The sequence below is a fragment of the Labrus bergylta genome, chromosome 20 (assembly GCF_963930695.1).
Source record: "Labrus bergylta chromosome 20, fLabBer1.1, whole genome shotgun sequence".
Lineage (NCBI taxonomy): Eukaryota > Metazoa > Chordata > Actinopteri > Labriformes > Labridae > Labrus > Labrus bergylta.
The window spans coordinates 4,607,456-4,629,758 of NC_089214.1; the positions used below are offsets into that span (position 1 = coordinate 4,607,456).

The 22,303-nt window shown below is 40.4% G+C and overlaps 1 protein-coding gene across 5 annotated transcripts in view; it reads right to left on the reverse strand.

The window, feature by feature from the left end:
- Positions 1-22,303, reverse strand: part of dpp6a (dipeptidyl-peptidase 6a) — a 207,807-nt gene that overhangs the window by 95,964 nt on the left and 89,540 nt on the right. Inside the window, exon 1 of one of the 5 annotated variants that reach the window (XM_065948739.1) lies at positions 20,890-21,034. The exons of the other annotated variants lie outside the window; for them this stretch is intronic. Coding sequence (XP_065804811.1) covers positions 20,890-20,973 — 84 coding nt within the window. The 5' untranslated portion in view covers positions 20,974-21,034. Of the gene's footprint in view, positions 1-20,889; positions 21,035-22,303 lie in introns of those variants that run through there. 5 annotated transcript variants of the gene reach the window in all.

Sequence of the window (22,303 nt, forward strand, 5' to 3'; positions counted from 1 at the left end):
AAGACCAATATCTCCCCAGGGAGAGGTCGAGGATGGATAAGTGATTACTCCGGCGTTGACACAGAGGAAGTCCAAAGGTGTTCGGGGAGTCACACTCTGAGACTCTGCTTCCTAGCTGGAGGTGCACCGCGGGACAGGAAGCCTCAGTATCTCCCGCTCTTATATGTCTGACACACGATGGCGAGCATTGGGATATTGGAGGAAAAAAAAGTAATTGCTTTTCCATCTCCCTCCTCCAGCTCCCTCTTCCTGTGAATACTCGATGTGAGGTCCTTACATAAATACAGCTCTGACCCGTCATCCTGACAGAGAGGGGAGGCATCAGGACGCACTCTCTCGTCTCGCCTGCATACAGCACTTCATGCCAGGTGTGACTCATCAGTCTTCACACCACTCAGCCATGAAATGTCAACAGAGGCAGATTCTGAAACCATGCATGCGTTTTTTAGCATCAGGGTTTATTTGTGCTGGTGAGTTACAGCCTTACAGATGCTTAAAGAATGACTTCTCCTCCTGTATCAGTGTGTATAAAAAAATGACATATTATTAGACATGTTTTAAAAATACTTGGACTGAAAGAATGTGATATGGTTGCAGTGTGTGTTTTTTTAGTCTGGCACGTCAAACCAAAAGAAATGTACCAAAATACAAGCTGAGCATCTCGCATAAAGCTAAACTAGTACTGCTCTCATCCCCTCCTGCAACTTAAAACCCAGATTCTAAGCACGACACTGCCTTTTTTCCTGGTCCAATTTGAAGTTAAAATAAATACAGACTTGAAATTTGAGATATCAAAACACTCTTGGCTGAAATGTGGCTAGTGGAGAGTAACCTGGCACTTTCTGTTAGCACCCCATTGATGTTGACTCTACTACTGATTTCGAGAAGAAGGACAAGAGCAATAAATCAACCAAGAAGTAGGGATTACTCCCCATTGACTCAAATACTATCAGACTTCTTGAAACCAGTGATGTTGCCCCCTGCTGGCCATTAAAAGAATACAGGTTTTAAAGTAAAGCGGTACAGCCTGACTTCTTATTTACAGTCTTTAATAAAACATTAAACAGATTTCAGTGAAGAAAGCCTCCTAATTTTGATAATCCCCTTACTTTTCTTCTAGTCCCAGAATAAGACTGAGGTATTATGACATTTATTGGACTATTTCAGATAAATGTCTTTGCACCAATACATGATATCCTGTTTCTGGCTGCACCAGAGGCCCCTTATGTTCTGGTATCAGTATAAGAACAACTGTACAAAACTATCTGAGTACAGTTTGTCCGTCCAGGTGGAGAGCTGCACTGAAAGTCAAAAAGTAGAGACAGAAGCAATGCGGTCATTTTATACTTTTAAGTATGTAGGTTAACAACATAAAGTTTTCATTGCAGTGTTGACAAACTGAGTGAACGCAGACACACTGTGACGGCCTTTTAGTTGAAAGCATCAGGTGTGGATTCTGTTCCCTGCGCTCACTCCCCTTTCTCTCCCTGAGCTAATAAATGCTAATGACATATTCTAAACAGGTGTCACATTGGGCATCATCTTGTTTTTAAAAAGGCTCCGTTGTCATGACAACAGCGGTTGCCTCATGCATTAAATGGGGTTTGTTTCAGGTTTGCTTTAAGTCACTGCTTTGCATTGCATAATAAGCTTCAAAAACGGAGCCGACTGTGAATAGCTTCTTTTTTTTTTTTTTTATATAATCTTCAGGCCTATTAAAGGAAAAATCTGAATACATCAATGATGGAGGAGATAAACGACTTAGTATGCAGCACATATACAGTCAAAAAAAAAAAAAAAAAGCAAAGAAATCAAAGGACCCATGACAAATACGAACATCTCACACTCTCTGTGAGAGACGATGACAAGTGGATGATTTGGCATCATATCGCTCTTTCAAGGGCTAACAGTTCCTGCTAGAATAACAGCTCTCTTCCAAACAGCACCTGCTAACAAACTTAGGGTGCCTCGCTAAAAGGTTGCGCGCACTGTTACACATTTCAGCACTAGGCAAAATGGACAGCACCCGATACTGATCCCAGACACCATCAAAAAAGCCTGACTGAACCGAAATAGATTTCAGCACCACTTAATGGACGGCTCCAACAGTGCATTCATCGCCACCAACACCACTCCTTTCAGCCAGAGAGAGGGAACCTGGAGGGAAAAGTACCAGCACAATGGACTCCTTTGCACCCTTCTCAGAAAGTGGTGAAAATGATCTTAAATGGGCATGCGATGTCATCAGGGTGCTATCATTATTATTATAAATGGACACAGCTGGTGAGCATTCAGTTTCATATGACAGTTTTTTTTTTAAAATAATGTCACATCATTATACTTAATTGTGGTGCTGAGGAGCTATTTTCTAGTCTCCAGGCTGACAGTTTTACTGGAGGTGAAGAAGCAAGCTATTAAGAGTGAAATATGTGTTATTTTACTTCGTGACTATTTGCTTTCTTGGTTACATCATATAACGAGGCTTTTACTGGCTTAAGCGGCAGACCTCAAATTGAATATTTACAGGTTTTGGTTCATTAGAGGCAAAACAAATGGAAACTTGTGTGACTACCATTTGTGCAGAAACCAATTATTGATAAAAAAAAAAAAAAAAATTATCCAAGAAGGGGCGCTGGTGGCGCAGTGGTTAGTGTGCGCAACCCACGTATGGAGGCTATAGTCTTTTAAGCGGGCGGCCCAGGTTCGAATCCCGCCTGTGGCTCCTTCCCCACTCTCTCTCCTTGATTTCCGACTATATCCACTGTCCTACCTCTCAATTAAAGGCACAAAAAGCCCCCCCAAAAATATTTAAAAAATACTCCAAGCAATGACATGCCAAAAGGTAAAAACACAAATGTATGCAATATATAGTATCGGATCATATCGTTTATCATATTGTTACGTATCGATAACAGGTGGAAGCTTTATATTGCAGAGTTCAAAGGAGTACAGTATGTACATTTGGTTTAATGTAATTGTATTGTGTTGTAGCGCTTTCTATTGCGTACTTCGAAATGGTACAGAGTACAATGAGTGTAAAGTGTGGTGTGGAAGCGTCTTCTTCTTCCTACAATGTGATTTGAAAGTCTTAACTTGCTCCCTCTGTGAACTAAACATCTCTCTTTAACTCAATCTGCTTTATTCTTGCTTCTTGACGATATTCAAAGAAACATGTCCATCCTTTTGCGTAGTTTAAATGTATCCAATGAAAAGGGCACAAAAAAAAGCTAAAAATGCTCCTTATTTTCTTTGAGAAGTCATCTGTATTATCCCCAGCTGCAGAGGTTGAGCTGCAGCTGCTGCGTGCGTTGCGCCCTCAGTCTGCACACCGTGATAAATCACAAGTTGGGAGAACATTTGTCACAGTGGGCCACATGTCCTTTCATCACACAGGTCCCCCCCCCTCCCGTTCGCTCTCCCTCACTCACTCAGTCCCACTCCTTCAACCTCCATGGTAGCTCCATTCCTCACAGAAAAGCTTTGTTGTGAATTTGTCACTGCCGGGGTCTGTATGATGCGTTAGCCGTGCCCTTGGGTTTCTGATGGAGGCCAGCGGTGCACGGTGGTACTGAGATAGTAGCAGAGCTTTTGGGTGGGGGGGCTTTTTAACCCAGGTGGAAGAAGAAAAGCCGGTTATAGGGAGAGGTTTTCTGACAGGTGGGATTCTGGAGCCACTGGGGAAATTTGAATACAGAAACTTTACGGACATACGTCACACTGATTTGCTGTTTCAGGTGTGTATGGAGGGCAAAAGCACTGCGAAGAGATGAATAAAAAAAAAACTTGTAACAATGAATCCTGAAGATGATGCCCAGGGAGGAAAAACACAGTAATTGGATATTCTTTTACAGGCCCTGGTACCCATATTCTTCTTGACACATTCTCCAAGAGCCACATCTAACAAAAAGCCACCCTCACCGTGATAAACAGCACATGTCATTTTGTTTTTCTTCAGAATAGAACAGCAGTGAAATAACACACCAGGAGAGTACAGAAGGAAAGATTTTGGGTCTTTTTTTATGGCCAGAGAATTTTTTTTCTCTGGCCTTGTTTTGGATCTGTTCTTGAAAATGAAATGTCTCGGTTGTCATCAGGTCACTGTAATGTTGCAACGAACTGTAAAACTTACCAAGCAAAAAAATCTCCGACTACTGATGTGAGGTGAATAAGAACCATCCAATGTGCAACATCATGTTCAACCTTTTTGTGCACTGTGTATATTTGGGGCAATCTACATGTGCATCATTTTCCCATTTTTGTAACTGACTGTTTCAAACTTTTTTTTTTTTTTTTTTTTTTTAACCCTTTTGTTCTATTTTGTTCATGTTGTTGTTTCTTTGTTGCTGCTAAACTGTGAAAATGTCCAAATGTTGAGCTCAACAATGGGTTATCTTATGATCTTAAAGCTACTATAAAGAGTTTTTAGCTAGTTATGAAATTGACTGAAATCAACATTAATGGCACTTCATGACCTACAAATGTAAAAGAGACCATCAGCCACAAGACTGATCATTTCTCTACAGTAATTTTCAATGCTTGAAACACTGCAGAGGGGTAGGTGTCAGACTAAGTATTTGCCTACACGCTGCCAAAAGAGACTTTTTTCACATCTTTTTATCCCACTTGTCAAGATTCTCTTTGCCTGATATATTTCACTGTTTAAAGAGAGAAGATACATTTTGTGGAACTAAATCCGCAAAGAGAAAAGGTTACTCTCTTTTTCCACATGGGGGCGCCAAAATTGACACAAACAAAAAGTTCCTCGTGAGCTTAAATCCATTTTCAAAAGCAATTCATCTGAATGCTACATGCTCGGTAGGTTTGATTTTTTTCTTGGCAGACTTATTTATCTATTTTTCAAGTCTAATTAGTTTGTGACATTTTCAAATGTATTAAGAAGATTACAGTAATAATCCTGAATCATATAACATATTTAAGCTCTTATGAGGAGCCTGCAGTTTGTGTTGATTTTTGCCCCCCCTGCAGACAAAGTGACCTTTGCTGATTTTGCCCTTTACATGTGTAAGCTGTATTTTTTGACATAAAATCCATCCCTGCTGTCCTTTAATAGTCAAACACATTACTCATTAAGAATGTTTAGACACTGACCTCACAGCAGACATTTCAGGTATTCAAATATAACTGTATAGAAACTATCAGTCTTGACGCTGATGGTCTTGTTTGCTTATCTTGGGCGTAAGAAGCAGCAATTGTGATTTCAGTCTGTTTCATAACCAGCTAAAAAGTCCTCACAGGAGCTTTAACTCTGACATATACTTCATTTGTTTTCCATATGTGGTTGTGATTTATATTTCTTATATACCAGCTGCTCCAAATTGCTCGTCGTGGGATTAATACATTTATCTGAATTCATTTCAGTAGAGTAAAGCTGGTTCTATCTGCAGCCACAAGACTCAAAATAGACCTATAATGTTACAGTTATAAGTAAATGGCTTCATCTGGAGCTTTGAAGACGGGACAAATGGTCCTAGATTACAAGCTGGATTAAAAAGGTAATTATAGAAGTAGAAATATTCCAGATACGTGGCTTATACCCATTGAGTATTGTTCTGTGTGAGGAAGAGGTGAGAGTGCTTTGAAATATGAAAGGTGAAGATTGCCAGCAGGGGGATACCTCTTCGAAGCGGGCTATAAAATAACTCATTAAAACTTCTTCTCTCCTAAGACAGAAGATAAGCAATGTGGGGGGGGGATTCTGAAAAAAGACAAACTGACTTACCTCAACATAGATGATTCATTATCAAATCAGACCTTTATCAAGTATTTCTGATTCAATGTCAAAGCCTTGAATATAAGTAATGATGTGTATTCAATAACAAGGATTTCTTTTTTTACCTGAATAGAGTTCATTATAAAGTGTATATGGAGAAGAATGTGTGTCCCCAGGTGTACTTAGGATGAGATGGGAGACTTTTTAAATTAGATGTCGAGCACTGAAAAGCCTCTGACACAAAGTTCTAACCCTGAATTGAGAGCTGAAAGAACACCAACACACACAGACAGAATAAATGAAAGCCAATTTCAGTTTCAGTAAAGAAACAAAAAAAAAACTTGCAATACACAAACACATACACATCCTGATTTCAATAAGTGGATGTATGAAACAGACTACTGAGTTCCTGCAGATAGACTTCCAGTAAGTAAATGGAGTGATGGCAAAATGGAAAAACAAAGCTTGACCCATCCAAAAAACACACAAACAAACCACCTAACAAAGAAAAGACAGTGGGCTATAAATTCAGATTCCAAGCACAGATTGTATAACACATGCATGTAGTTTCAGTGATGTCACCCATTGGTTTCTAAGAGGTGTTATGAGGGCCAACAATGGCGGTCGCCATGTTGGAAAAAGCTGATTCTACCAAACTTTTGATCAATCTCAAAACAAAAAAGTTAAGCTCAAGTGGGCCTTCCTTCCTTTCCTGGCAAACAGCTACAACACACCCATCCACTTCCTTGTTTTAGCATGGTTGCATTAACATCTCCAGCGGACTGTACTCAAGTACACAGAAATCTTGCCGAAGACGACCTCATTATTTATATAAAACAATATTTACGTGAACTGACACAAATTGTCTGCAGTGTGGTTTTATTTTCATTTTGAAATAATACCTTGTTATGTAAAAAAAAACAAGCAGATGTATATGTAATTTGAGGAGAAAACACAACAATATCCTACATTAGGCATTGCATAGTGAAACAACAAAATATGTGTATGAGATGAATTACAAATCCTGCCCGAAAAGTATTTTAGTCAACATTTTTTAACTGCTTATGTTAAATTAACCGGATGATGCCAAAACATGTCATTTGAATTTATTTATTCATTTCAATAATAATTTAAGTAAACAGAACATGTCGTTAATAGTTCATCATTCTCAATGGAGGTTGTTTTTTGATTCAGAACAAGAATGACACAGTGCAAAAACTAATTAGAAAACAAATCCTCAGTGTAAATAAGTCTCAAATTAGCATTTAATGAACTTTACACCCGCATTCATGAGCTGCCGGTGCTGCGGACTGCTCGATAAAATCTTTGTGGAGTAACATTTGCTTGGATTATTAATTGCTGTAAAGTTGTCCAACACAAAAATGAACATAATGACCTGTCTTGTTTTCAGCAGGAGAGAACACGGGGTAGGTGGCAAAGGAGAGAGGAACGCTGACTGCCAGGAGCCACCCCTCTCTCTCTCGCTCGCTCGCTCGCTCTCTCTCGCTCTCTATAGTCTTCCTATCAAGTAACAGGCCAGCTGCTCAATTGCCAGGGGTGCAGGACTTGACCTTCCACTGTTCCCCCGGCAAGGGACACAAGCTGCAGGGAGGATTGGCCAGGGCAAAAACCTGCCTAACTCATTTACTTGAAACAGATTTGTGAGCAAATGTATTCAGAGACTAATATCAGGCCTGGCAGGCGGAGCTCTGTGGGCCGAAGGGCGAGGAAGCTTAGGACAAGAAGAAAGTGACATCAGGAGGCGGACTGTGGAATGAAAGACAGATAAGAGGGAGGAAAGCGAGGCAGTAACGGCAAATGGAGCAAATTCATGGGCAGACTTTCCAATAAGGATAAAGGTATTTTATGGTCTCACATAGAGCTCATGAAAAATAAATGAAGCAGATGGAGCTTTGCTTTGTTTTCCAAACTTCCCCTTAATCCTGACTATAGTGGACTTCCATCTATCTAGGCCAACTGTGAATTTATGAGTGCAGCATTTAGGCAAGATAAACTACTTAAAAATAAAAACAAAAACACATTTGGGAAGCTTTTCAATAAGTTCCTTCACCCTGGCGGGAGGAAACTTCCCCATGAGTATTGCTAATTTGACCACTGATGTTTGGCAATAAAGCTTGGCTTGCCATTGGTTTTCATCCCAAAGCTGTTGGACTTGGTTAAGGTCAGGGCTCTGGGCTGACACATTAAGTTATTCCATGCCAAACTGGGGAAAAAACTCCGTGTTTGAGGATGTTTCAATACTTTGTGTAAGCCAATACTAAGTACCAACCCTATATCAGTGTGATAAGAATGCAAATATTCTTATTTAACATATAAAAAACTGTACTACAAACCCTGGCAACACTGGTATTTCCCCTGAAGACTGAAGCCTGAAACACTGAATTCAAAATGATGACTGACTACTATTTTATTGCTGTGAACCCAACAGTTCTTGTCTGCTTGTATGTAAATAAACTACATACAAAATGAATTATAAGTAAAACAGTAAAATGCTTTCTTAAATGTTGTGACAAAGATGGAGGCCCAGAAGTTTCTCTATATATTATTGTATTTTATAGGTTTTGTTTTCCCTTTATTGGTCATAAAAGGCTTTGTCCAGACATCGAAACACAGCCTCATATTGTTCATGTGTTGGCAAATCCTTTTTTATGAGTCCATGTATTTTACTAGGTATAAAATTTGGCAGTAGAATGGAATATAAAATGTACAATAAAGTGTAAAAAGCAAGAGAAAAAGCTAAGGGGGCAGGAACTTACAAACTTCAGCATTCGCCCGAGTTGACAACCCTCCCAAAGGGTGAGAGAAAAGCTTGGAATATTTCAGAGCTCACTTTAATTATTTGTGTTTCCAATGTTAAACTTCTATTCTTACTTCTGGAGGACCAAAACTCAGCTCAGAAACATCAATTTTTATATAAGGAACAAGGTCCAAAGGTTAAACTCGGTCAAATAATACGCCGGAAAGCAGAACACCATGTTAAATCAATTATAATTTTTCAGTACATCGCACACTCTATCATTATTTCTCCTCTTCTAGAAAAGTATTGTGTAAATACTGGGTTCATAATCCCATTTTCAAATGATATACGAAAAAATGACCCAGTTGCTCTTGTTGCAATTACTCTGTTCAGTAGAGCAAGAAAATGCATACATTTAACGTTTCAAAGAAAATCATGGCAGAAATTAGCAAAAATCTGCCCCTGGGTGAAACATTTCAGATTTCATGATACATTTGGAGCATTTTTGGGCCGGTCCTGTGTGTGTTGGGTCTGCTGACCAAATGATACAGTCCTGTTCACTCATCACAGTTTCGTAGGTTTGAGTTTTCAGATGGAAATATAAAACCAACGGTCATCAATCAGAAACCAGTATTTGAAACTAAAATGACAACTTCAGCTGCATTTGGACAGCTCTGCCAGCTGTCTGAGGAGAATGACAGGCTGGAAATACCAATGCACAGCTCGTGTCAGTGAGTAAGGTGTGCTTCTGGGGGGGGGGGGGGGGGGCACTCAGACTGTCAAATCAAAGGGAAATCAAAACAGTGCATGGTCGGTTGATCAAAGTGTCAATGAGGACCTGAGAGACCCCACCGCGTCGTGCTGAGCAGAAATACAAGCTGTTGGAAGGAAGACGCAGCCATCTGGGGAGGAAAGACAAGCTTTCAGATAAATGCTCTCTGCAGAAAGTACAGAATAATGGCAGGGGAGGAGATGAAAAAAGATTACACTGTGTACTGTATTATTTATCACATGAAGGGTTCACTTTTGAAGCTGCAGTGTTTTTATTAAATTGTAGTCATACACTGTCTAGGTATTTTGTGCAGCAAAATGATTTGGTCTACAAAACAATCAGCGAAACATTCTGAATGTATTTACTTATAGCTCCTGCTCCTGCAGTGGAATGAAAGTTCAAATAAATCCTGATTCAATGCTTCACCTTATACCACATCTTCAAATCCAAAGAGAGAGCAGCTAGCAAGAGACACAATCATCTACACATGGTCCAATGTAGTTAATCAAATGATTTCCAAACCAGCCCACAAATGTCCATGTTGTCCCTGGGCCAAAGCCTTTGTATAAAACGGACAGTTGATATTTATTGTTGGACAGTTGATAACAGGAGAACAAAGATACCCAAAATGACTACAAGGAGATTTCAAACATCTAAAGTGGCATCAAAATGAGAATTGAAAACAATCAAAAAAGAGAGAAGCCACTTCTAAGATTTGAAAATGACTGCGGAGAGATACAAAAATACTACAAAGGTATTCACACAAACCACAAAGACACTTTAAACTACAGCCAATAGCTGTATAAGCATTAATAAGAGGCACACGAGTACTTCAAACGGACACAAAACAACCATGATGCAAAATGACAACAAATCGATTCCAAACATCAACACAGGAAATCAAAACATGATTAAACAAGTAGACAAAAAGCCCCTTCAAAAGGAATCAAACATGACAGCAAACAGGTTCAAAACAAGTACAAAGAGACACATGTAACAATTGCACAAATACAAAGAGGCACAGAGGTATCTTAAAGGGCAGAAAACAACCACAAGTGACTACAAAGAGACACCTAACAACCACAAGTGACTACAAAGAGACACCTAACAACCACAAGTGACTACAAAGAGACACCTAACAACCACAAGTGACTACAAAGAGACACCTAACAACCACAAGTGACTACAAAGAGATACCTAACAACCACAAGTGACGACAAAGAGACACCTAACAACCACAAGTGACTACAAAGAGACACCTAACAACCACAAGTGACTACAAAGAGACACCTAACAACCACAAGTGACTACAAAGAGACACATAACAACCACAAGTGACTACAAAGAGACACCTAACAACCACAAGTGACTACAAAGAGACACATAACAACCACAAAGACATTTGAAACTGAGACAATGAGACACTAAAGTTCTTCAAACAGCCACATTTTAACCACAAAGTGACATCAATTGAGTATAAAAAGATGACTAACTACCAAAACAAAGCCACAAAGAGCTGTAGAACACAGATGCCAGTGTCTTGCTTGTAGAACGAATGGTTATGGGATCCTTTTATTTGTCTGTGCACAGGGAATTATTATCTCATATTTTGTACATGAAAATATGGATTCCATTTAAATCCCAGAGTATTAGCATAATCATGTTCTGACATACAAACCGTACTTTTCTCAAGCCTGGTTGGAAATACTTTATTTATGATTGCCTGGCCAACCACAATGTATTATTGATGTAATTATGAAAATGCTATTTGGCAGCTGGGATCAAGAAAAAAAAAATCATCCTTTTTGCAATTGAAGAACAAATTTTCAAGAGCAAACAGGCAGAATATCCAGGTTGATTCAGGTGACATTGCAGAGACAGGAATTCCACTTCCCCCTCCCTCTGTAACCCTTTTCCATCAAAAGGATGCAAAGCTACATCAGGAGAGCAATAATTAGCAGCCATCGCAGCCAAAGAGAGAGTGCATAATGGCGTTGTTGGGAGGCTTCGAGCCAATTGTACATATTATTCCCTGGGTGCTCAGGGTGCAGCTGTGCAAGGGGATCATAGGGGAGATAGATTCCTAAAATAAGCAGCAGCAGTGGATTAGCTCACAGATGACAACTGATGCTTTGTGTGCACACACAGAATAGAGCATAGGTAAAAATACCCTTCTATCTGCCTCTGCAATAACGTGATAACATATGGATGCAAGCAGAAGATAAATGAAGAAAAAACAAATCCAGTAGGAATCCGTCCATCATAAGGCTTTAATTTCTCTTGAGACAGCATGAAAGAGAGCATCAAATCTGTCAGACTTGTCTCAGTTTTTCCATTTTCTGCAGAAGCATTCAACAGTGAGTCATGCATCCCTGTTTCCATCAGGGGAGCTTTCAGAATCAGCAACCCCCCCCACCCCACCCCACCCTTCATTCGATCTCTTTGAGGTCATCTTCTTATCACCTCTCAGCAGTTTCATCAAGAGGCCTTTACAGCTGTTGGCCTTCACTAATTTCTCTGTTATCTGCTGCAGCACAGTCAGCAGACAGGGTCTAACACCTTTTGTACACGCATGCACATATATCCTCACTGGGATTTGGACCACTATAGCAGCCTGTCAACAAATCAGGCGGCTAATGGGCTTTCATTAAATATAAATAGATATGGGATTATGGAGATTGCTCTTGGACCCAAGCAACATTAAAACAAACTAAAAAAACTAATTTTCAACAGTTCAACTTATTGTTTTTCAAATGCTTCCTTAATGAAATATCTCATCACAACTTCTCCTCAGACCCTTAAGGCATATTCTCTAAATCAGCTTTCAACTATGAGCATATGGGTCTTTGATGAACAACATTCCTGCCAACGTTTGAAGGTTTTGGTTTTTCAAAACTTCTGTTTTCATCTGGGCCATTTCACTTTGTCAAAGAGAGAGGGCTTATTTGTGAAATGTTGTGTCACCATCTTCCATGAATCAATCAGTCTTCAGCAACATAATGAATCAAAGGTAGATGTAAGTTTGAAGGTTGTTTGCTTATGTAGTAAAACCAGAATAAAAATGTTTAAAAGCATGCGAAGACTTTCTATGATATAATAAAAGATCAGCCAAGTTAGCTAAATAACTAAGATGTTTCTTCTTATTATTGGTGGCCCCATGGAGATGTTTGCACCCGTAACTGTATGTAAAGACGGATGTATCCTCATTGATGTCACCTATTGAATTCAGAAGGGGACTTTTAAAGCCCTTGAGTAGCGGCCGCCATATTGGAAATGCTGTCTCAAACTAACTTTAGGTGAACCAGCAGGCAAAGGTTATCAGCTGAGGCCTCCTGACATAGAGCCACAACAAGCCTGCCTGTCAATCAGATAAGCCACACCCCTTATTACAGATATCCTTCATAGAATACGAATGGATTGAATCCCTCCTAGGAATCCAGAGAGTGTAATTATACACGTACAATTAGTCAGTTGCTTATGTTTAATCAAAGATTCTGCATTGCGATGTATAATTGTTTGTAGTTTAAGGAGCATTGTCCCTGGCTATACTCATTTAAATAGTTAACATGAAGAATAAAAGGGGCAGTACGTGAAGCCTGTTATTTGTTAATGTTCCACTTTATGTTCCCCACAATTTAGTGGATTTACACTATTTCCCACTTGTAAATGTCTTGAATATTATGGGTTGGCTAAATTTGAACACTGGAATCATTTTTGCACTTGTTGGAATCCAGGATGTAGAAAGCAACTAACTTCCCCAGGTCCCTTCAGCATTGGGTCAACAAAGCAACAGTTTTTAGTGGATTGTTCATTTAAGTGAAGCCAATATGTGGATTGACATAAAAACGCTGGAGCACAAAAACTCAATCAGAGGCTGGAGTACCTCTGGGTTTGAGTCTAAATTAGTCCAAAACAAACCCCTACAGAGCTTCAAAGCAAACACCCATTTCACCCCAGAGGACGCTGGCATTCGATGACAGAGCTCTGACACTAACATGCGGAGCCAGTGGAGTTAGATCCAAAACCATGGCCAAATATTCTGTGGCTTCAGTCGAGACCAGGACAGACAGTGCTGTTTACCAAGCTCCGCTGAAGTCCCTCTCTTAATATCACTCCCATCAAAACACCATGTAGCCATTGTAAACTCGACACTTTGTGACTGCTGTTCGCCCTGTCCGACAATATGTTCTCCAACCTACTACAGCTTGTCTCATTTTCACACAACAGAGGCACAGGATCAGACAAATGTGCCATTAAGATCGCATAAAGACAGAGGCTTTGTCATCCAAACCATTACAGCATCAATATTTGATCACAGCATAAAAAGGTCTCTGTTGTAAGTTAGCCCGGTGATGCATATAAAGGGGGCATTTAAGCCTTAGTGTGGCAGCAGAAACACAGCGGGTCAAAGTTTTTTTTAGAAATGCCGAAAACCAATGTGTTCTTTGGTGCTCATTCAATATTAACACAGCTGTCTCCAAATCTAATAATCTACACTCATTACTGTTGTGTTGAAATCTGTGCAAGAGCTCGCCTAATGAGGGTAAAACAGAAAAACAGCAGAGTTGTGAAGTTTTCATCTTATACTGATGTGAACGCCTGTGTGTGTGTGAGTGTGTGTGCGTGGGGTGGGGGGGGTGGGGTATGAATGCACAATGAAACATTAAATACACACAGGGACATCTGAATAGTACACACATCAAGGCACATTTCATGAAGTTTAACATGGAGTGATCAAAGGACGTTATTAGTAGACATAGTTGGAATGAAACTGACTCATTATTACCATACCATGTTCACAAAGAATCTCATTAGCACTTTAACAAAAAGGAGAATAAACCATTGCAGTGCAGAAAGAGCTCAAAGAAAAAAGTCATATTTTAAACAGCATGCAAATTATTTTCACGCCTTTGTCCCTCATTCTTATCGGTTATGATCACACTGAACTTAAAAAAGGAAAATCGCTGCTAAAATATGAGAAACTTTACCAACTCTTTTGAAAAGAGGACGTTAAAGTGAACTTTTGAGTTTCTACCCAAGCTTCCCAGTATAAACCCATTTTAAACCCCAGACATACTGTTCTGTACTGGAGGTTTGCTGTTCAATGGATAATGTAATCTATACGTTTCATTTGCAAGTGTAAATACAAGTTAGCAGGTTAAGAGGTTCAGCAGATTTGCAACAAAGCGCCCAACTCAGGCAGATTACTGTTATCGTTTATGAACAAGAAGAGAGATACTATTTAAGATCTTTGGACTTATTTTCACACTTTAGGTCACATTCATCCACTCACACACAGAGAGTGCCCATCAGGATTAACTAATCCCATCCATATGCATTCAAACTCCTCGGGCTGTGCCATCGAGAGCAAGTGTGGATCAGTATTGTCTGCACTAGGGGTGAACCCAAATTGTAGAGTCTTCAACTATTTGTTCGTCAGAGCTTCAGTCAACTGGCAGAGTCACAATCGAACACAAGGATCGTTCCATTCCAGCTATATGGGGGTGCTCAATGTCTAGTCATTTTACATTGCGCTTGTTTTCTCCAAAGAGGTCATGGCTGAATCTGGCCATTTGCTGCATGTCATCACCCAACTCTGATCTATCCAATTGGGGCAAAGATCGCCCAAAAATATGGACCCTGACCAACCCTGAAAAAAGGGGTCATCTATCCACATATCTACAGCTATGTTTGTGGCTTTGTTGCTTCCAGTCTTAGCCAGCTAAAAATACTTTTTGTATGTATGATAGAGCTGAATGTGTTGGGCCATGAAAAACAATCATTTTGCTTCACAAATACTTCCATAGTAAAGACCACAGCCTGAAATATGCCAAATGTACTAAAAGACACTCATATTTGCTTGGAGTAAACATTCCTTTCACCTGCATCTTTTTTATTAATGCACACGACTGGGCGCACACACACACACACACACCTACACACACAGAGTCTCGACATGATTCAACATCCTGAATGGATCTCTCCTGCTCTGTTTTAAGGTTGGAGCTGCAGCCCTCTCTATAAATTTCTCTGCAGTGACCACACTCTCCTGCTCATGAATAATAAAAGGGTTGCACTGATCCTATTCTTCATCCAGACATCTATCTCATCTAACACCTAACACTACAACATCACTCTCACCGGCAGCCTCAGACCCGCACACACACACACACACACACACCATACAATAGAGTCACATCCAGGTAAGTTTCCATCATGGTGTCAGTTACAGCCAAAGTGAATGTAAATTAATTTACTTTTTAAGAAGTCAGTGTGGTTGTCTGGCTGCTCTATAAGCTCAGGGATGTAAGAGAGAAGACTTTGTGATGAACCAACAAAAGAAGTCCATCACAGCAATAGTGTTTCTTTTTCAATTACATCGTTTTACAGCAGAGCCACAAAGACCATGTTGAACAATTACATAAGGAACTGTTTGGTTTGGTTACCTCTTGATTAAATAATCACAGCTGGAGTCGGCTCCAGCCCTCCGCGACCCGAACGGGAAGAAGCGTTATGGATAATGGATGGATGGAGTATTCATGTTGATCCTTACAGCTTTATGGAACTGTTTTGTGGGTTTGAGAACGTTATGTTTGGGATTGAATTACTTAGATTCATGTAAAATAAACATTTAGGAGATGAGTTCAGACGCTCAGATATAAAGAAAGAGAGAGTCCAACAATGCCTCCAAAGGTTAAATCTTAGAGCAGCCTTCTCATTACAGATCCATCAATACCCACAGACCCTGTCATACTGGTGGGCTTACACAGGGTTTATAAATACTGGATGAAGCTCCTTGTCTAAGTGGGTCATAAATTACCTGTACACATACTTTCTCAGACTTCTATCAGCTGATTTATGGCCTCTGGTTCAGTACAGGGGAAAGGACAACAACCTACAAACTAAACCCTGAGAGAGTTGAGGGAGTTTAGACCTAAATGATTTGTACTTATTACATATCCAAATCTCAAGATAGAGCGTGTTGTTTCACAGCACCCCCTTATATCGTTACTTGTTATTTGGGTCTGTATCCATCAAATTTGAAAACTTGACTCTGGTTTCGATCTAATACCCTCGACATGGTTCCCCATCAGCCTCTGCTATACATTTCTCGGCTACTTTGTAAATAGTGTGCTTGCATACTGATTAAAGGTGGTGAAGATATATATTATAATTATATAATTATACATGCAACAAACCCGCATGAAATAATAATCAATGTGAGCATGGAAGTACTGTATACCGACATAACCACTTAGCTAAAAGGACCGCTGTGCATAATTACAGCCTCACATAGCTGCTACTTAGCGTGGGCTGTAGACTCTTTGTGTTTTAGCCTGATTAATCACCTCAATGGACTTCGAGGACACTTTCACCAAAGAATGGTTACAATCAAATACGAACAGTTCAAGATTTTCAGATTTTTAATAGAGATCACAAGAAATTTAAAGGGTTTTTATGGATCAACTATTGCATGAGTTATTTGACTGCTGATAAAAAAAGCTAATGGGTTATAGATATTAGTTGTACAATGTATTTTTCTTTAAAACTTTGCTTTTAGAGGAACCAATGATGTACTTAGCTTCCATTTTTACAACCATCAACTTGTTCACCTGTCTGAAAAAAAAAAAAGATCCAACCAAAAGTGAAATGGCATTTCTTTTTACAGATCCCCTGCAATCAGACACACAATACCTTCCTGTCAGCTCCGACAAAGGATGAGGTGAGTTATGAAGAAAGAGAGCCAGAGAGGAAAAAGAGAGTGGGTTGGGGAGAAGTGGAGAGTGTGGGGAGGCACTGATAAATGAGGAAAAATGTATTGTTCCTGTTTCGTGAGCTGATGAAAAAAGACAAGACAGCCTACAAGGCAGACTACTCGGCACTCTGCTGCAGTCAAATAACAGAGAGCAGCCATGCATAAAACGCTCACATCTTGGGAGAAAAAAAAAAAAGGGTGAAAAACAAGTCGGATTTTTCAAATCAGTATCTCTCGGATTGTCTACTGAATACAGTGTTTATCTGTAGGAATATGAATCAGTATGACTAAAGCATTTTTTCCGTTTCAGCCCAGAAGAAAGAGGTTTTTTTAACAGTCTAGTGATCTCGCTGAGGAAACATTTCAAGTATTCTGATCCAAAGTCAAGCTATGATTTCAGATGGGTCCAAAATTCAAGGAACTATCAAAAAGTATCACTAAAGGTGAGCAGTTCAGCTTCCCTGTAAGAGATGAAGAGTGGTAGGGTGGGTCCCAGCTTTGATGCTACATTTACCTGCATCACATGTTCGAATGGCTCCATTTGCTCTGGTTCCTCTATCACTTTCCTCGGCCAAACTTTTACACTTTCTTTCAACGCTGACCTCACACACTTTTACACCATTCAGCGAGTTTGGACAGGACTTCTTGAACTCTTGAGTTTCCTTTTACAGCTGCACTTCAGTTTAAGAAGTGAGGCAGGGGCATCTCCAGGTGAGCACATTTCACCCAAAATAAGTGCTGCACCGAGACACCCAAACACTTTTGACCAAATCTGTTCAAAACATTAACTCCTCAGGGGTTCAAGTGGCTTTCACTAACAAGAGCGTGTTACATTATATGTGGACATGCTGTATAACTATAGACTGGATATATAAGTAGATTAAACCCCCGTGACACCATCCAATGGTTTGTTGACTGCTCTTTTGACATCTTGGTGGTCGCTGGTTCTTTTGTCATCCAATGTTGATCATATTTGGGATAGAGGATGAAGCCAAGGGTTGCCAAATGTTATGTTATATACTTTAATATAACAAGAGAACGGTCTAGATCTACTCATAAAGTAGGACGGTACTGTAAAGTGTCTTGAGATAACATTTGGTATGAACTTATGCACTATACAAATAATGATTGATTGATTTATTGATCGAATCTCCCTGCCAATAAGCTAGCTAACACTAGTGTGACAAAACAAGGTTGTAATCGTGCTTTACTTGTGGTGGTAGCTGGTCGAGGATTTAGCTACGAAAGCTTTTAGAACTTTGCATACTTGTCGTTTTCCCCTGCAACATCCCTGTATGAATATGAAGTCTTGTTGCTTGACCAAGCAGCAACCTCTGATGTTTAAAAAAATGAAGCCAATGCTGAAGTGTATAAAACTGCCGTGACTCAAGCGTCCACTTGAGGCTGACTCCAAAAAGCCATTAGGTTCCATTTTTAAAAGCCTGAGTTCAACTGTACAAAAAATATAAAACCAAGCAAATTCAAAAAAAGTATTTCAACTTATGTGGAAAAAGTTTACTTCAACAAACATCCTGATCTGAACTGTCGAATTGTCTGCTCTAAAGACAAAACTTTCTGCCATGGGAAACTGCAGCCCTAAGTACTGTTTTCAACAACATGCTGACATGACAAGGTTACAAAAGTGATAAAAGAAGTCTCTCAAATTGGTCTTACTGAGCAAACTGAACATTTCTGGTGCATTTTCTTCAAGGGGACAAGTGAAACACAGAAACTGCACACGTAAACAAAATTGCTGTTGACTTGTTCGAGGTAATGATGGGGAAAGCCTGCTTCAAAAGCTTTCTTCAATAAAAGAGGAAGAGGACGTTAGATGACCCTGGAGTGACTTGTATGTTGCCTTGGCAACGTTGGATGTAACCAAAGGTAACATGGAGGGAGGGAGGGAGGCAGAAAAGATGGAGTGCACAGAACTCAACTGACCCTGAAATGACTTGCATTCTAGCTGACTGACTTTTTGAACAGCCAACGGAGACAAAGAGACTCTCTGGATCAGCAGAATACAGGGTTCCTGTCTGAACTCAGGCAGGCGGATCAGAAACACCTTGTAGATGATGTTCAAGCTGACAACAGAAAAGCTAACTCTTCTAATCACCCACTGATACAGCCTATGGTTGAGGCAGATGACATAAATATGACGTGATAGGAAAAAGACGTTGTGATGGATTGAGTACGATTAATGGAGAAGTTGTAGCTTCCGTTAACGAACAGGAGAAATGGAGGGAGCCTGAACATCACTGGAAACCTCATCGGGTTTTCCCCATAGACACAGTTGGGGTATTTCAAAGATGCCCAAACATTGGGGGGCGGGCTGACGCTCACAAACACATACGCTAGCAATGTCCCAATTTCCAAACAGATACCGGACCCTCTCCCCGGATCTCTGCTTCTTTTACCCATAGTACTTAAGATTGAGAACATTGGCAAAATGCTCACTGTTCATCTACTTGTCATACAATACCACGCGCCAGGTACAAAAATACAGGTGTCTTTTTTGATTGAGCACAGTGTAATGCAGACAAACGTTCACACAATAGTACTCTCTTCAGGGGAGAATTTGCCCTTCAGCAGTGGTTGAATTTCACCAACAGCCAACAAGCCGTTTGTTGGAAACTCCAACAAAGAACTCAACAGAAACTCCTACTCTAGCAAAAAGAAAAAAAAGAGACTTTGACAAGTTCACTAATCAAAAAAGGATTTATTACGTTTAAGTGAAAGCAGACAGCTTCCTTAAAATTATGTTCTGAGTGAGGGATTTTCAGCACAGCATCCTAAAATATTCCGCAGCAGGCCTGTGAATGTGCTAAAGAGTCCTGAGCCCGAGAGCGGAGCCAGTTGTCCATACAGACTTGTCTTGATTGACACTCAACAGAGTGGAGTCAAGTGAGGTGGAGCGCTACACAGTGCCGACCAAATAGTGAAGAGTAAAGGTCGACAGTATGAGACTGGGGGAGTTTAGCCTGCGCACACATGATGAGTGATCGAGATTAAAGTGAAGGGAAGGCTCCTGGGCTTTCTGTAAGATTGATGCAGGCTGGAGGGAAAGAAAACAAAGCTACGGAGACGAAGGGGATCAAGACACACACCTGATTTAACTTCAGATTTCATTCTGAGGAGACACACAGTCAAGTAGACCTGCATCTGTTTTAAGCGCTTGACTTTTGTCAAGAGTCCGTCTTTACCCTTTGAACGCCATCGTCCCGGGTGGAATGCAATATTGACTGGCTCTTGTGGGAGCTCCAAACACCCTCTGTAACCATTTTTGGTTGTATCCCCGCAGACAGCATGAGCTTTCATTAGGTTCTCTAAACCGACAAACTTTGAGGTCAGCTTCTCTCCCAGGCGAGCCTGATCTGTGGGATACTTTTCCTTTCCCCCTGTCTGAGGACAGCTATTCAAAGAGACTACAAGTCGCTCTTTTACAGCCTCATTAGACTGATGTGCTGAGAGCGGTAAGGACAAGTCTTTTTCAGCTAGATGGGAAAACTCTCCGGACACAGTGAAGCTTTCAACAGGATTTGAAGGGAGCTTTCATTAAACAGCAGTAACCTTAAAGCTGTCTTTCAACTCTAAAATGCTTAAAGATATAAACCAAGGGCAAACATGTCACCCTTAAAAGCTCAAGTATGCACAGCATGGGTGGTTTGGTAGAATTTAACATTTGATCTTTTTTAAATGTTCCCAAAGTTCTAACTCGACAGAACTGATTTGATAAAGCTCTCAAAGAAGAATGCAATTTAAATTATTCAAGAGATACAGTTCATGTGTCCGTTCCTTTCATTTTATGCTTCCAACGCACATGCAGCAGGCAGCACAACAACACTCTCCTACCCCTCATTTAATTTAGGACTCACCCTCAAGAATCTCTTGGCCGTCTCCACCCTGGAGGGTTTCCTGCCGAGGCCCAGCGGCGTCCCCATAGGATGATCGAACATCATTCTGAAGCAGCTTGTTAGCCTCTGGCTGCCTGCTAAGCTTCGGGGATGTGCTATAGCTTCTCCGCCAACGAGCCACTGTTCTGCTTTGACAGCCCACCACTCCAGCCGTTCCCATTTAAGAGGCAGCTGCCACACCCAGAGCCATTACACCGTGTACTTCCCGGCAAGTGCGTGCAAACAAAAACAAACCACCAGTCCCTCTGTCTCCAAACACTGGTCCTGCACATTAACGGGCCCCTAATGGAGTCCGGAAACGGTCACGGCCAGGATTAGCTCTCACTTTCTTCTCCCACACCAGGAGAGAACTCATAAACACAAACCTGACTTATTCAAATTGCATCATGCTTACCGTTATCAGCAAAACAATGAGATTAGAGGGCTTAAGCTAATGATTGAGAGGAGTTTAGAGGTACAGCTGCAGAGGGAGTGTGCAGAGGTGACCGAGGGTGAACAGAAGTAATTCAACACCTCCATATAAGATGCCACTGAGGGAACAATCAGTGCTAAACTGTTTATTCAGCCATTAGAGCAACAGCATCGCGGGGTGTACTGACAGGTGAATGGCTGATTTGAGATCATAAGTCTGCAGCTTGAAGTGTAGGCGTGCACAGAGGCCCATGCAGTGGAAATGTACAGCTGTGCAGTGGGAGAAACAATCCTACAGTGTTGTGTCCTGTGTTTTGCTTTTGGGATTCCTGCTCGCTTCTGTGACCATAGCTGCTTATCAATCTACTATCTAAGCACAAATTAGTAGAGGTGGGGGGAAGAATCGATTTATGTAAAAAAAGATTTTTATCTTCTGAGATTTTAAATATATTCATAATTCCAAAAATCTATTTTTATGGGCTAATCAGTCACTCCCTGCTAAGTGCTAAAGCTAGCTCTTCAACTCAGTAGGATGCCAAATGGAGCAGCAGGAAATTCAACCAATCCCACAGATGACTGGAGTAGATCCTGAAGTATGTACTAATTCAAAAAGAGACTTTGAATCATGAATCATTCTGAAAGGAAAATAGATTCTCAATCAAGTCGTGACCCCAAGAAGCAAAATCGGATCGAATTTGGGTGTGAGACACCCAAAGATTCCCAGCCCTAAATTAGACCTAATTCAAAGACATGTAGATGAATAATTGTTTTAGTTGTTGGGTGAGTTAATGAGTAAAAGAGTCTTAGTCGCACCATTTCTTTGTATGATGTACTGTATTTTAATGAAAAAAGCCTTATTAACCAGCAGGAACTTGGTCTCTTCTCTTGTTAGATAAATCGATAATGTTGCTGGTCGAGCCTTTCCCTTTAAGAAAACAAGGCTTTGAGGACAATATATCAATTG